The sequence below is a fragment of the Charadrius vociferus genome, unplaced genomic scaffold (genome assembly GCF_000708025.1).
Source record: "Charadrius vociferus isolate BGI_N301 unplaced genomic scaffold, ASM70802v2 scaffold90, whole genome shotgun sequence".
Classification (NCBI taxonomy): Eukaryota; Metazoa; Chordata; class Aves; order Charadriiformes; family Charadriidae; genus Charadrius; species Charadrius vociferus.
This window is the reverse complement of record NW_009647222.1, coordinates 807,874-822,867: the sequence shown is the minus strand read 5'-3', so window position 1 is coordinate 822,867 and position 14,994 is coordinate 807,874. Positions and strand designations below refer to the sequence as shown.

Genomic DNA, 14,994 nt, shown 5'->3' with positions numbered 1-14,994 from the left:
CCACTATAGATATCACACCTCTGAAATCTTAAGAGATGTGTTAAATTATGCTAGTGTCTTCAGCGGTCAACTCACAATACTTACTGCTTCTGTGTTAAAATTTGTGAAACTCAAGTATTAAAGAAAAATGTCACAAACAAAATGCTTTTTGTCTTGCAATATTTTTATGGTAATAAGAACTTGCCAATATTTTCATCATCTTGAAAGATCCCCATTTTTAGGCACTCCAGTTCAATGCAAGCTGTTTGACCATTCCACTGTTAATAAGCGTGAAATTAATTTTCAGATTTTGTTCCTGGAATTCAAGCACAGCAAAACCAAATGTTTTGGTCCTTAGCAGGCATATCCGTGACTTCAGGACTTGTTGGCAACTCTTAATAGAAAATGCTTTCACAGAATGAGTTCAAAAAGCTTGTATAGTGACAGCATCTACTAGGCTCCAACTCCTACTGCAAGCCAGAGTGATGGAAGATGGGAAGAAAAATGCTCTACAACAGCATGCATACCAAAAAGGCACACACAGTATGTATAAATTAAATACTAGGATAAATCCCTCAGGTCTCAGAGTTTCAGTTTTGCTTTTCTGCTGAGCTTGCCCTTAGCACTTTTATTCTGTCCTCACTTTCCCCAGTGTCCTTTAATGTGATTTGTCTTCCACCCTTCCAACAGCTTTTTGTGATCCTACATCCACTACACCCATTCAACAAAAGCAGTCCTCCTCCCTTCTGATGAGCAGAGGCAACATGAGCAGATTTCTGAATCACACCCAAACTTTCTCACATGGTAGGTAGCATGGCTGCACTTCACGAGAAAACCAGATGAATTGAACAGCTTGGGAAGTTTATGTATGGAAGCTTTGTCGCTTCCCCCCCCCCCCCCATATAGCACACAGAAGATACACAGGCATACATAAATATCCTTTTGTATGTATTAGATATCACAAAGTGTAAATTCATATTATTTTTCATAAAAGTGAATAGCAAGTAATTAATCCATTGGCCAGACCATTTTAGCATTTGAGAAAGACAAAGGGGCATCCTCATGAGAAAGCACATTGGAATATACTTGGGTATAGAGGAGGATAGAGAGATATCTCGGGAATAAAAGGAGTCATGAGAAATTTAGACAGCAAGGCAATGAGCCGAAAGAAAAAGGCTAGGAAAGACTACTTCAGGAAGAAAGATGGTATTTACATTGAACTGTAAACTGAAATGTAAACTATCATTCTCTGAAACTATGGGAAGGGCGCATACATTTAGAAACTGTGTTCCATTTCAGGGGAGCTATATCTGATAATGCTGTCATGTACAGAACTGGCATAATTAAATATTAAATTCAGTCAATTCCACAGTGCTGGACGGCAAAAGCCTTAAACCCCGAAACCTAAAAATAAAATAATGTAGTCTGCTATTGTACATGTTTTGATGGTCTCCATTTTACCTTCAGTATTGACCAGAGGTGATTACAACCTCAGACCTAAAAGAACTTTAAAAACCAAAGTTATCACCAAGTCCTGTACAATTAGTCACTTTTTTAATCATTGTAATACATGTGTTTAATTTAACACATGCAGGTTAGGGCTCTGTGACTTACAACACGTTTGCTTTTACAAAGAGAGTAAGGACTTTTTCTTTGAATGTACATGGACTATCATGGTAAAAACACGTACTTTGTTGGGAATAACTGGCTTGGGAGGTGTCAATCACCTTTATACTTTCCCTGTTGATGTATGCAAGACAATCTTCAGGCTGACGTTTCTCAGATGAGACACATGTAAGGCAAGGATGCTGGCTGCCTCATTATTTTTGCTAGGATATTCTGTAAGATGCTTTACTGAGGAAAACGCCTCAAGTACGAAGTGGAGAGAGATGCTGTATTTAATACGAACCATCCATTAATTCAGTAAACTAAGAGAAACCATACCCTTAGCACAGTTGCATTCATAAACCTATCAGGAGATGGGAGGGGAAAAGACAAAGATCCTTCTGTCAGTGTTTTCTACCTCCACGTTTGCTCTAGAATGAAAATGAGAATTATTCCTACCTTCATAGTGAGCGTCTTCTTCCTTTTCATCATTTGCTTACCTGATCTTTCCTGTTTAATTGCTGGGCTTCAGCAGATCTTTACAAGCATTATCTCTAAAACTTTTAACATCGTATACTAACACACAACCATTGCAAGAGCGGTGATTCAAAAAGAATGTGAAATCAACAGCAAGTGTAAATTAATGAAGCACTTCAATTTTTCCACTAAAGAGATTTTCTCAGTTCAAACCCCAAGGCATGAAATTCAAGTTTGACACTGCCACAGTTGGATTAAATTTTTCAGATGGTTGACTTGAAAAAAGGGATCTGATCTATAGAGTCAGACAGACATGCAAGCCTGCGGTTAACTAAGCAAGTGCAAAGAGATGAGAGAGTAGCTTATTCTTTCATGAACATTTTACAAATCTAATATAAAGTAATAATTTTCAGAAATGCAAGGGTCCAAATTTCCACAGAAATTTTCAGAAGAGTTTTCTTTCAAATAATTGATCTGGAAAAATCAAAATCTGAGAAAAACTGCAAGGAAACTGATGTGAAATATTTTTTCTTAAAAGGATAAGTGAAGAAAAAGTTTCACTTACATTTTTAAAATATTATCATGGCATCTCAACCCTTTAAAATACTTCCAGTACTTAAAATAAATATATTCTGCTTTAAAACTGATACTACATGCATAAATGATTCCTATGTACTGTAGCCTAAGAATTGATATTTGACTTTTGTAGCTCTGGTCAGTAAAGGATGTTTTCTTCTTTGCTAGAGAACAGGCATGAGAAGAAGGGCTCCGTCCTGTGTACTGCCTTCTCTTCTGGAAATGGGGGTTGTTGTGGAGACAATTTGATGGCAGAAAAGAAAAAATTGTGGACGCAGACATAGAGAAACAAAAGGTACTTTAAATGACAAATAGTTACCAATCTCTCCCCCGTTGTTTTGAGAGAACGAGGGAGATGGAAGGGAGAGGGCAAGGTTAAGGGGATATTCCTCTTTGCCTTCAAATTTACAGAAAATTTATATTCCTAGTCCATATCAAGAATCATCTACTCTGAGCTGATAAATATCTGTGACTCCTTAGTTGAGCATGCATGGCAGCAATCTTGGCAGCAGATCTCAACATGCTTAAAATCTTCAGGAGGAACATTAGCTTCAGGAGGAACATTATCTCTGAGCAAATTCTTTACTAACCAGAATCGAAAAAGCATACATAGATTTGGCTACAGTACAAACTGCTTTGAAAAAGAATCCGACTGAAAACATTTCCTCCATGAAGTCAATGACAAATGATATGAGAGACGTTTCCTGTTCTCTCGTACGCATTAGGAGTTTGCTTTGCAAAGAAACTCAATTACATGCCCTGGAAAGTTCTCCCCACAACATCGTGAAACAATGACATGATGACTAGAAGAAGAAAAATCACAAACTACACATAAACACACAAGAAACACCACCATGCAGAGACTATGCAAGCAAGGGGGAAGGAGCAAAACCAGGTTTCACAAAGCACATGGGAGCGAGATGCGAGAGTGACTGCCGGAAACTTTTCTATTGGCAAGAAAAGTTGATTCTCACCGTTCTGAACAAAATGGCTGAACTAAGAGCATCTGACTGGTTATGCCCAAATACCCTCCTCCTCATCCTAGCGGTGCAGAGGTGGCAATGGGAGGAAAGCCCCAGAGCAGCATGGGAATGAAATAAAGAGTTGGTTAGTATTTGAAGCACATATGTAAGTACAAATAGTAGAACAAAGCGTTTAAATCCTTATGCAATATTCTGAGGCATCTTGAGGTACAGCTTGCTTTGCTTTGCTTTCTCACAGGCTTTGTCAGCTTTTAAAATGCCCCTATGCAAAGGGAAAGTGCAATCAGACCCTCCTCCTGCCCCCATCTCCCTATTGCCCTCCCCTGCGAGGTCTTTGAAGAATTTCCTTAAATGTTTACATTTTATTTTTTCTTTACATTTTATCTTTTCATTTTGCCCGTGAATGCTACACTGCATTCGTTTGCAAGCACGTACTACAGTTACATTCTGGAAACAGCTTCATTTCACTATGGACTCACAGTGTAGAAACAACAGATACTCTAACATTTTCCCCACATTAAGATTAGGAAAGCCATTTAATTTGTAGTATTCGCACTCTCCCGAAGAAGGTAAGACCAACATTTTCCAAAAACATTGCAAATAATTCAAGCCAGTCAATTTACAGGTCTTTATTTACCATGTAGAGAAGGGTATTTAAAACAAGCTGCAAGAGGAAGTTGCTCTGAAAATACGCAATTTTCTGCTTTGTGTATACCCCTTATTGTCTTCTGATACAGACACGAAAAGAGATTTTTAAAGATCTATTTTTGCAAGGTGAACATGTAATTGGGTTTTGCCATTTTCCTCTTGTACCTTACTCATAATTTCTGCATATCACTAGGTTGGTGCTTAAAGGTCTACATTGAGATGCTTTCCTTCAAATCTCAACAATTTCTAGATGAGCCAGAAGGCAAAGAGGAGTGCCAAACATCCCTTCACTTTGTCAAGGCAGTGATTAATGATCGCTAATATTTTAATTAAACTGGAATGGATGAGATTACAACATGGGATATGCAATTATGTTGGCATTTTCTGTGCAACCCAAGGGACAGGTAATCTCTCTGATAGTTATCAAGCACATGGCTGTGCTTTGTAAACGACATAGGAGACTCCTCACTGCCTTGGAGATGGTAAATTGATTTTCCTTCAGTTCACGGCCCATTGAGTTTGCGAGGGAGCAGTCTGTGCTCATTTGGCACAGAGGCCGGGATTTCCTCATGGGAAATGAAGGAAACTGCTCATATGCAATCCATAGATCAGAAAGCTGATCCTGGAGCATGATTTCCTGCTACTGAAGACAAGAAACAGTCCTGGACACTCCACACACTCAAGCAGTAAACCTGAGTTACTAAAGTCTGAATATGCCAGACAGGTCTCCAGTCTTGCATTTTAAGAGAGTAACGTTTTTTTTTCCTCCCTTTCATTGTCTGCTCCCTCTTTCCCCCCACTTAATAACAGCTTTGGTACCGGGAACTGCTTGTTCACATTTCAGGAGTTTTCAAGGAAGCCGACACAACAGCAACATCCAGTTCTGGTTTATAACTGCACTCTGGAATGCTGTTTTTATTCCAAGGTACTGCAAGCATGTCAGGAAAAATTACATATGACTCAAAATAATTAGACCCCATAGTAAAGATTACTTTAAAAGCGAAAAAGAGAGACACATTACCTGGTCAGGGGAGGGCTTGTGGTTGGTTTGGTTGGAATGGGATGAGGATTTGAGGTGGTCATCCTCATAGTTGTCAGCCATCAGCTTCATACGATTCTGAGTCTATTAAAAAAAAAAAAGAATTTCAGTCTACATTATAATGTGAACACAGGGACTAAAGGGAAAAGGGTATTTTTGCTACCCTGTATATCCAAAATCCATAGATGGAAAAAAAAAAGACACATGCATAAAACATTAGTACGGACTACTGTAGAGAATTGGTAAAAACTAGGAGACACATTCCAACTACTTCACTTTGAGGCTAAGTTAGTTTTGCAATTAAGTGGCTCATCTGACTTGTACCTACTCAAGCTTGTGCTGTACATGTGTGTACAAAGAAACTAATTTCTTTTTATAGAACCTTGGGATTAAGGTTCAAACACCAATTTGGAGAACAATTCAATAAAAACGTCAGTTAGATGTGCCTAAGTCAGTTAAAAAAACCCACAAAAAAACCAACAAAAAAGAAGTCAGCTAAAAAAAAAAAAAAAGAGTAAACAAGCTGAAAATAGGAATGCTGAACATAGCTTATTACTTAGGAAGTCCACCCAGTTTCAGTATGCAAATCAGTTTTCAACTGATATACCAAAGAGTAGGAAAATCCTGAGAGTGGTCAGAAAAATGTGAATTATAGAAAAGCCTTCCTGTAAGGAAATTAAAAAGTTAATAAATAAGTCTTTGGGTAGAAAAGGTGACATAAATAATGATGTATAAAAAGACAAACAGCATACAGTCAAACAAAGAATTAACAAAATATGAAACAAGTTCCTTAGCTTGTTCTTAGCTTTTCTTCAACTTCTCAGGAAATTTCAAGATCCAGAGGATACATAGTTTTTTAAAACACAAAATATAAAATAAATTGTGTAAGAATAAATGGAATACTTACCTTAACATTACCATTCTATGTAAGCAATTGCAATGAACATTGAAATATACTACATGACTGCGTCTGCAAAGGACAGTGTGAGATAAAGCCCTTTTAACATACTATCCTGAAATGAGGTCCCCAAGCACCTACAAACACACATACACAAACAAGGAAAGAAATCTGCCACGGCAAAGTGTCCCACTCATCCAGCAGGGCTTATGAGGACCATTCAGGCAACAATGACATTCTAGGAGCAGCCAAGAGGGGACTACGAAAGAGATCTGGGTCTAGGGTCTTGCAAAGTGAACTGCCGTCCCTGTGTCAGCTGCTTCGCCTCAAGTTATCTGGGTGCCACTGTCCCTGGGCGCTCACAACTGGAGCAGACCTAAAATGGAGCAACAGCATTTCTCCTCCCTGTTCATAAGGTAGACAAAACCCCATTTTGAGCTTTGTGGAATCCTTGAAGTCCAAAAAATAAAAAGGCTAGCCAGAGCTATGTTAGATGTGATACACAGTAAATTATGTATAGCTAGACATATTAAATCATCAGAGATGCACCAAAGTTAAATGTCTTAAATGAAAGCTCAAAGCACACTGTAAAAATGCCAGCTGTTGATTCAATCCCTTCATAACTGCATGGTTTCTCACTGAAAACTCTAATTTTAATGAGCATCTCGAGGCTAGAGAATGCAGATTCTACTTGACTGCACTCAGATCATTATAGAGAAGGTCCAGGGTTTGAATCTGGATTTGATTTTATTTTGGATTAATTTAACAAAGCTAATAGTAAATTGAGCTTAAGCAATAAGCAATTTAATCATGCAAAATCTTTATATTGTTTGCTCTGTTTTGTCAAACAAGTTTTGAATTCCAAGTCTGACTCATCATTCATAAATCACGACTTGCTACATTAATACTTAAACAACCAGATCATTGTAAAGGCGCTTTCTCCATATTTATTATTTTATTATATTTAAGGCTGGCTCTTTAACAATTTCTTCTTTGCAATGAGAGCTACTGATTTTAAGTGATTTCATATTTCTCTGGAAATTTTTCATTTTGATCATAAATAATAACTTCTTACATGACTTTCAGCATGTATGTGGAAAATATCTGTTAAAAAGCAGAAGTTTACCAGAATGTTAGTACAGCACATTAACTCTTCTGAGAGAAAAAGCAGCTCTTTTTAGCATGTTTTATGTAATTGCATGAAAAAACCTATGTTAGTGCTAATACAGGAAGAGAAGAATATAAAGATCTAAACGTTTAAAGCACAGTATCCCTCACAGAAGATTCTGAAGTGGAATTGAAGAGGTTGCATACTTCTGTCACTTAACTTCAAGTAGAATAACCTACTATTAACACTTGGCAGGAGGTATGAGAAGAGGCTTAGAGAACTGGGCTGGTTTAGCCTGAAAAAGAGGCGGCTTCTTTAATTCCTTGAAACAGAGAAGATGAAGCCACTCTCTTCCTGGAGGGGACAGGACAAGAGACAACGGGTGTACACTGGAACACAGAAAATTCTCGTTAGAGAGCAGGAAAATTCTTTTCATAGCAAGGCTGATCAAACACCAGAACAGGCTGCCAAGAGGCTGCAGCATCTCCATCCTTGCAGACACTGAAAACGCGACTGGGCAAGGCCTTCAGCAAGCTGTTCTAGTTAGTGATGCTCCCAGCAGGTGGTTGGACGCAGAGGTCCACTCCAATCTAAAATATGCTGCAATTCTTAGTATTTGGGCTTTTCATCTTCATATAATTTTATAGCTATCAAGGCTGGAGTTTTTAAGAGAAGAGGGAGCTAAGTTCCAAAATTGCTCCTAGCTGCTAAAAACAATTTAGCTGCTTAGCTCCGTTACAGCCCTTTGGACGTTTTAACCCTGAACTATCTCTGCAGCAGCATCCCAATGATCGCAATTATACAGGATGACTTAATCTACAAGGATATGTTCAATGTTCCCCCTTTAACCCAACCTGACCTTCCACTGCTTTCTCTGCTGTTAATTTAAGAGGGCATGTCTATTTATGCAAGTCTTGGCAAGAAAACACCACAATCAGAATTGTGACTTCACTATAGGAACTAATTTACACATGTATTGTTGGAATCAGGCAAAAATCAAGAGATGGAAGAAAAGCAGTTTATTTCCTGATGGATACCACTAAAAATTATTATCCAACATTGAAATTCCAAGCACTGTTGCAAATATAATACATAATATAATAATATTTTTCTAATTCTCTTTATGACAAACATGGAAATAAAAAGCTTCTGCTTAGAACTGGAATACTAACTGATCGACTTCTAACTGGAAATTTTTAAAATAACTGGAAATATATGAACTCAGTTTCCTTCCTATTGCTCTTCTCCAGAAAAAAATGTCCAAAAGGATGGAAATTTCTAGAGCATATGGCTGTTGCAATGAATTAAAAACAAACCGTTTACTTCACTGTGGGGAACCACTCCAACATCCTGCAGTCCTGAACTGCTTTGTCATGGCACTATTATACAATCCTCTCCCACCTTATGAGGTTATGGCTCAGATCCTAGGGCAAACATTTCTACATCACTCTAAAAAGTATGAACAACAAAGTGGTTTAACCACTGACTCCTGTGAGAAAATAAATGAGCAGTGCAGACAAACCCGTTGTGTGAGGAGTGCTTTTGTCTAAAACCTCCAGGGCTTGTAAGCAGAAGTAGTGATGATAAGAACCGGATGTCAGATCCAAATTTTGCTTAAAAAATACTATGCGCCATTACAGGTACTTTCTTCATGCATGTGCAGGTAAGTTGCTAGAAAGAAAAAGACAGGACAAAACTCCACAACTCAATATGTTGCTTGATTTTTTTTCGAGATGGTTTCTTACTTTTTTTGACAGAACAGATTTCCTAACCTTATTCCTTGCCCTCCAGTCACACAATAACCTCCCCCCCCGCAATCCCACACCTCGTCAAAACCCTTGACAACGCTCTTTAGTATCCCAATAATCACCATACAAAAAAACAGTTCCAAACCCTTTAGACTAGTGTCAATCCTCAGAATTACTAAAGAGCCATTGCACACTCTCAAGCTCCTAACTGAAAGCCAGGAATGACTGTGGAGAAATTGCCACAAGAGGTCTGCAGACCAGAGTCTGTGAACCACAGGTCTAAACATATGCAAGGGTATTTTACCTAAAAACCCCTCAACTTCCTCTGGTTATATACCGCAGGACTAGTATATAGACTGTACTAGACTGCACTCTAGTACTATCAGATCTTGTCCAACTTCCCCCTTTTTCACCCCAGAACTTCTGCAACTGTCTTTTTGCCTCCATGATAGACTTTTTCTTAAAGCCTTTCTTGCTTCTCATCATTTAACCCTGGCCTCTGTGCTATCCCTTGCTAGAGCAGGCAGTTATATTAAAAGAAGAGAGTACCAGGAGAAAACACGAGATAAGCCTCTTTTAATCATAAATGTGAATGGTCAGCATCAGCACTTCTTTTAAATATGCTCTCTTTTCTTTTGTTGTTTTGTGGTCCTGCAGGGATTTCACTATATTTTCACCATGACCAGAAAGGTCATCATAGAGTTTACTTCTGCCTGTATTCTATAATCTCTGAGTGTTTGGGTAAACAAGGAAATTACCATGGAGTAGACTATTTCTAATGCAGCCAACACCTGAAAACTTTCATTCCAAACAGCACATGTATAATATTTTAGCTGCCAAAACTGTAGTCATGGTGAATTTTGTTTAAGAATCACTAAGTTCCTCCTTCATGGATGTACTGCTTCAAAGCATACTCTCACCTGTAGGTTCCTAAGAGTAAGTTATTTAATGTTCACTGCAGGCTACACTGGTAGCTTGCTTGTGCACCTCCACCCTGAAGGCAAAATTAATAGATTTTATCACAGCGAAATTATTACATGAGAAGAAACAGAACTGATGCTGATCCACAAAGTTTAGGAGAAAGTCAGAGACATATTCTGGAATATAGCTGGTAAAACCTAGAGGAGTCCTGCCCACGTCTGACAAAAATCTTTACAGTGGAAATCCACATATAAATTTGAAACCCACTGACTAACAGACATTGTTTATAATATATTTTTGAGAATGTTTTTATTTGAAAGCTTGCACTAAATTGTATTTTATAATGAGAATACATACCTTTCTTAAGCATTTCTGCAGGATAGCTAGTGTTCTGGTAACCATTACCCTGGCGAGTTTTTGAAAGCAAATTTTACTTGTAGGAATCATCCCACATTTCTGTATCTCTAGACAAGACCTCTAATAAACAGCAGATACTAGCTCATAAGCTGTGCATTCTCTATATTAATTTAGTCTGCTTCATACTCTCATTGCAGTCACTTATTCAAGGAGTTCGCATCAAATCTGTTTCTTTGCCATGCAACACAGCAGAAACCATGACATTGGGGACTTTCTCATTTTTTGTAAAATATTTGAGTGTGGTAATTTCTGGCTTTGCTAACCAGTCTAAACAAGCTTTATTAATCCTTTAATGTAGAGTTTAAAAAGCCCCACATTAAGTAAACATTAATATAATGACTGTACTCGTGACAAATGGATATGTGGAGGAGACTGTGTCAGTGAGTTAAAGGAGTCATCCCATTTCAGTCCGAGTTGAATGTTTCACTGGCAGCACACATGTTCAAATGCAACAGTTTAGAAACATCTTCACCACTAATAGCATAGAAATATAATGGAGAAACTTGGGAGATTTTTTTCCTAAGTCACGTGCCAAATTCAGTATCTCTGAAAATTATGTTCTTGCAAAGACTTTCAGACAGTCTATTTGCCTTTTCTATTTGCTGAAAAAAAACGCAGTGAGCCATACTCCCTGGAAATATCCAACCAGCTCTCGTCTGGAATCTGGCTGTTAGAATCACAGAAAGAATAATCCCTCCTTGCCTGTTATTGGATTGCGATGCCCTGTGTAACTACCTTCAGCATATCTATAACTACCTTGAACATACACCTACCTTGAGCGTATACCTAACCTTGAGCACAGTGTCTCTGAAAGATCGTTTCCAGTATTTTACTCTACGCCCTCTTCCCATTCATGGTATTTAATAATCTGGCAGACATTTTTCAAATTTGTAAAAAGATGGCACATACTGAGTTGTCATTTTTGTTTGTAAGGTTTAAAAGACACATTATTAGCTTGGTTTGGCTTTCCTTTTGGCTATGTTTAAGATTAGCAACTGAGATTCCTCTATTAGCAGCAAACAAACAAAGTGTTCAGCTGCATACAAATGAAAACCATTCCCGTTACTGCAGTTCTGTTCATCCTGGAGCCCGTGTTTTTGTGAGCCCAACAAAGAGCACGTGCAGTGTGCAGCTGCTGGGGTTTGTCAAAGCCTGCAAGATTCTGTGCAAACACAGATTCTACCTGAGATACAGGCTTCTGCATCGGCTGTTGGCAACATTACAACAACGTTACATTATGAAGTGAAAGACTATCATCCCGGTTAATTTCTGTGTTTAATGATTTCATTTTTCCGTACATCTTCCCACATGTGATAATTACAGAGAAACTTCATTCTGGAGAATTCATATTCAAAAAACCCTTTGAACTAAAGGAGGCAGATCATTTAGATATGGAGTTCTCTTCGAGGCTTGACACATGTAGATATATGTGAATGGATTTAAAAAATAAACTTTGAACTGAAATTTTCCCTGTACAGGAATGCATCTCTTGGAGCTTTATTGGTTCCTTAGGAGATGAACTCATAACTAACTATGGGTTTACCTGATGAAAAAGTTTATTGAAATCTATTGCTCTGAATCCTGTATAGAGAAAACCAGCGACACAAAATACAACCCAAATCAGATCTTGTGTTTGGGATTCCTTATTGTGTTATACCACACGAACATTATAAGATATGTTCCTTTAGCTCTCCTGTACTGTCTTCAGGGATACCTCAAGCTGTGTTTAAGACCGACCGATCAGTGGCAACAGAACTGCCTTTCTCAATTACTTCTTTCACAAGAGCTGGGAATCTTTTCAGTCCCATGTTTAAAAGGAAACAAACAAACAAAAATAAATTTCTCCTTCTCTCGTGGCTAACTACTCAGGAGCAAACCAAATACGTTAGTTCTTTGGCATTTTTCCACTCTATGTAAGGGTCTTAGGCAGAAATATCATTAAGGTGCATTTTCTTGTATCTCAAAGATATCTGGGCACGGGCTGGAGGCTGAGAACGTTTACCACCATATTGTAAACCTAATTTATACTGACTGGGTGGCCTAAGCATCAAAAAAACCTTTCCGGCAGGATCAAAAGGATAAATGGAATTCTGTGACAACATCCTCAAAGAATCCTGGATCCCTCACATCACACAAAACCAAAGAAATTGTTTACTGAGATTGATCCGAAGACAGCAACAGCAAGCAAAATGAGCCGCTGTTTTAATTCTAAAGATGAAATAAGAGAACTGGTTATGTTCACATTCCAGTAGCGAGCATATAAAACCTCCTCTATACTCCAGGTTTAAAGCAAGCAGGTAAGTATTTCTTGTGTTACGAGCCTGCCCTGTGGCGCAGGTAGTTAGGGCAAGTCTGATCTCGGTTCCACGCCACGACAGAGAAGGGCCTTACTGCAGAATTTCCTGCCAGAGAATATAAGATCAGTATCCTTTGCTGCCACACGCCTTGAAAGCAGAAAAGGTTCATTTATTTAAATTAGCTTAACAGCAACTGGTTTTTGCTAAATCACGCTGCTACATCCATTCTTCAGCTATTGTGCCCTCTTCATTACTTCTTTCATCAGTTAAGAACTGATGTCTTTTGCAGACAGCATGGCTGCCCTTGAAGAGCATAGGAGTCCACTTTATTACCCATTTAATGCTGGCTAATGAAATCTGCGTGCTTTGGATTTGTATCCTACAACTTCTAAGCACGGCCTTCAACCCTGTAATAATCTCGTTCTCTAGCCTGCCTCTCCCATGGTGACTCCAGGCAAGAGCCAGCTGAGACCATTGTGAAAGTATGTATGTTCTGAACGGCCAGCCATACACGTATGCTACAGCCAAACAAAATATATCACAGTTCAATTCTTCTTGCCTTTCCCTATGTGGGAGCACTACGTTGGGCTTTTTTCTCCTCTACCCAGCTGTGGATGTTAATTAAGTGCCTGTAAGTTACATGATCTTTGAGACTTCTTTCCCTCAAATTTGGTTGAAAATGGTCAATAAACTGAAAAGTTACTTGGTGGGAACTACAGCTCAGCTAAACACACAGATAGAGCTGTCATTTAAACTCTTCTTTGGAGGACTTTATGATAAAACCTGGTCCAAACTAGCATGTTTTGTCCAAGTTGTAAGGGTTTGGATGTAGTTTCTCAATATACCAATATACCCTTGCACTAAATGTTGCACAGAAGTGGAGTTTTCTGAGACCACGCTCCATGCCTTTCTTTAAGATTTTGGGAGGCCCAATTGCGACAAATTCTCAAGTGGACAGCAGCAAGTGTCTCATGTTTACTTCATTTGTCTGCTGAACATTTAATATACACAGTTGATTCAGTCTCTTTAACCTACTTTGATAGACACCATGAAAGACAAATCACTTGAACTAAAAAGTGAAATGCTACTTCTATAATAATGTGAAAGGAACTACCAGTCTTTGTCATGACCCTCATTATTCAAACTGTTGAAAACTCCTGATTATACTTCTCCCTTTGCTCATTTTTCCCCTCTCACAGTGTGTTTGTGGGGCCAAACTAAAAATTTCATCTTATATTTTATCAATTGAGACAAAAACAAAGAAAAAAAAGCAGTGAGAAAAACAAGCTGAAGAGGACTTTGGAGCATAACCACTTCTAACAACTTTGACAGGTTGGTGATAAATGTGTTTTACAAAGCAAAATGTAAAAGATGTCTCAGGTATGCTAAGATTGGAAATGTGTTCCAACACTGTAAGGATCCTGATTACATTAAACTTGTGCATTTTAAGCACCAATGTTAAGCACCAGCAATAAGGTTAGTCTTACAAACCTATAAATATCGGAAGGCAAGCCTCCTAAATTACCTACATAGTATCCCATAGAACAGGCAAGTATTTCTACCAAAACCAGAAAAAGCTGTGTTTGACATAGTTGGCAGGTCTCCTGTTTTGTCATGACTATTTACTTGAAAATTCTCCTTCCCTTTTCACTTCAGCTTCACTCCACACCCTGCTCATCTTACTCTCTTCTATCATACTCTGTCCCTCTTCCCTTCGTTACTCTATTTGGCTCTCCAAAGTAAACCCACTTGCTTATGCTCAAAACCCACTTGCTAAAGCTCAACTTAACAAAGCTGCCTGTATAACGCAACTGCTTTAGTCACTCTGCTTTTGTCTCTTTGTCCTTCTCCTACACTGAAATCAGAAAGTTTCTCAGTCCAGCAACATCTATAAAAACTGATTGGCAAAATCTCATCTAGGAATTTTTATCCAAGTTGCATCTTACTGTAAAATCTTAAAACCTAGTCGTGATTCCCTGCTTTGACAAAATCATTTGTAGGCCATCTACTCACATATATCTACATACGCCTTTCCTAGTTGATATAATTCGGAAGTTTTCAAATCTTTGCCTGCCTTTGTGACTGTGCCTCTACAATAAATACAGTAAAACCATTTTTATCCAGGTATTTTTATTTTTGGAAGGTATATATCAGTGTTTTTACCTCTTTAAGGCTTACATATGTTATATTGTTATATGACTCACCACTTCAATTGCATTTGCCTGCAGCTTCAAAGAGTTGTTAATAGCAAACCCCCTCTATACATGCTGTTCTTGGCAAAAAAAAAAAAAAAAAAAA

The 14,994-nt window shown here is 38.2% G+C and overlaps 1 protein-coding gene across 1 annotated transcript in view; it reads right to left on the bottom strand.

Annotated features, from left to right (window-relative positions):
- Positions 1–14,994, bottom strand: part of ERC1 (ELKS/RAB6-interacting/CAST family member 1) — a 303,616-nt gene that overhangs the window by 23,686 nt on the left and 264,936 nt on the right. The window contains exon 17 of the mRNA XM_009879628.1: positions 5,290–5,391. Within this exon, the coding sequence (XP_009877930.1) occupies positions 5,290–5,391 (102 nt within the window). The remainder of the gene's footprint in view (positions 1–5,289; positions 5,392–14,994) is intronic.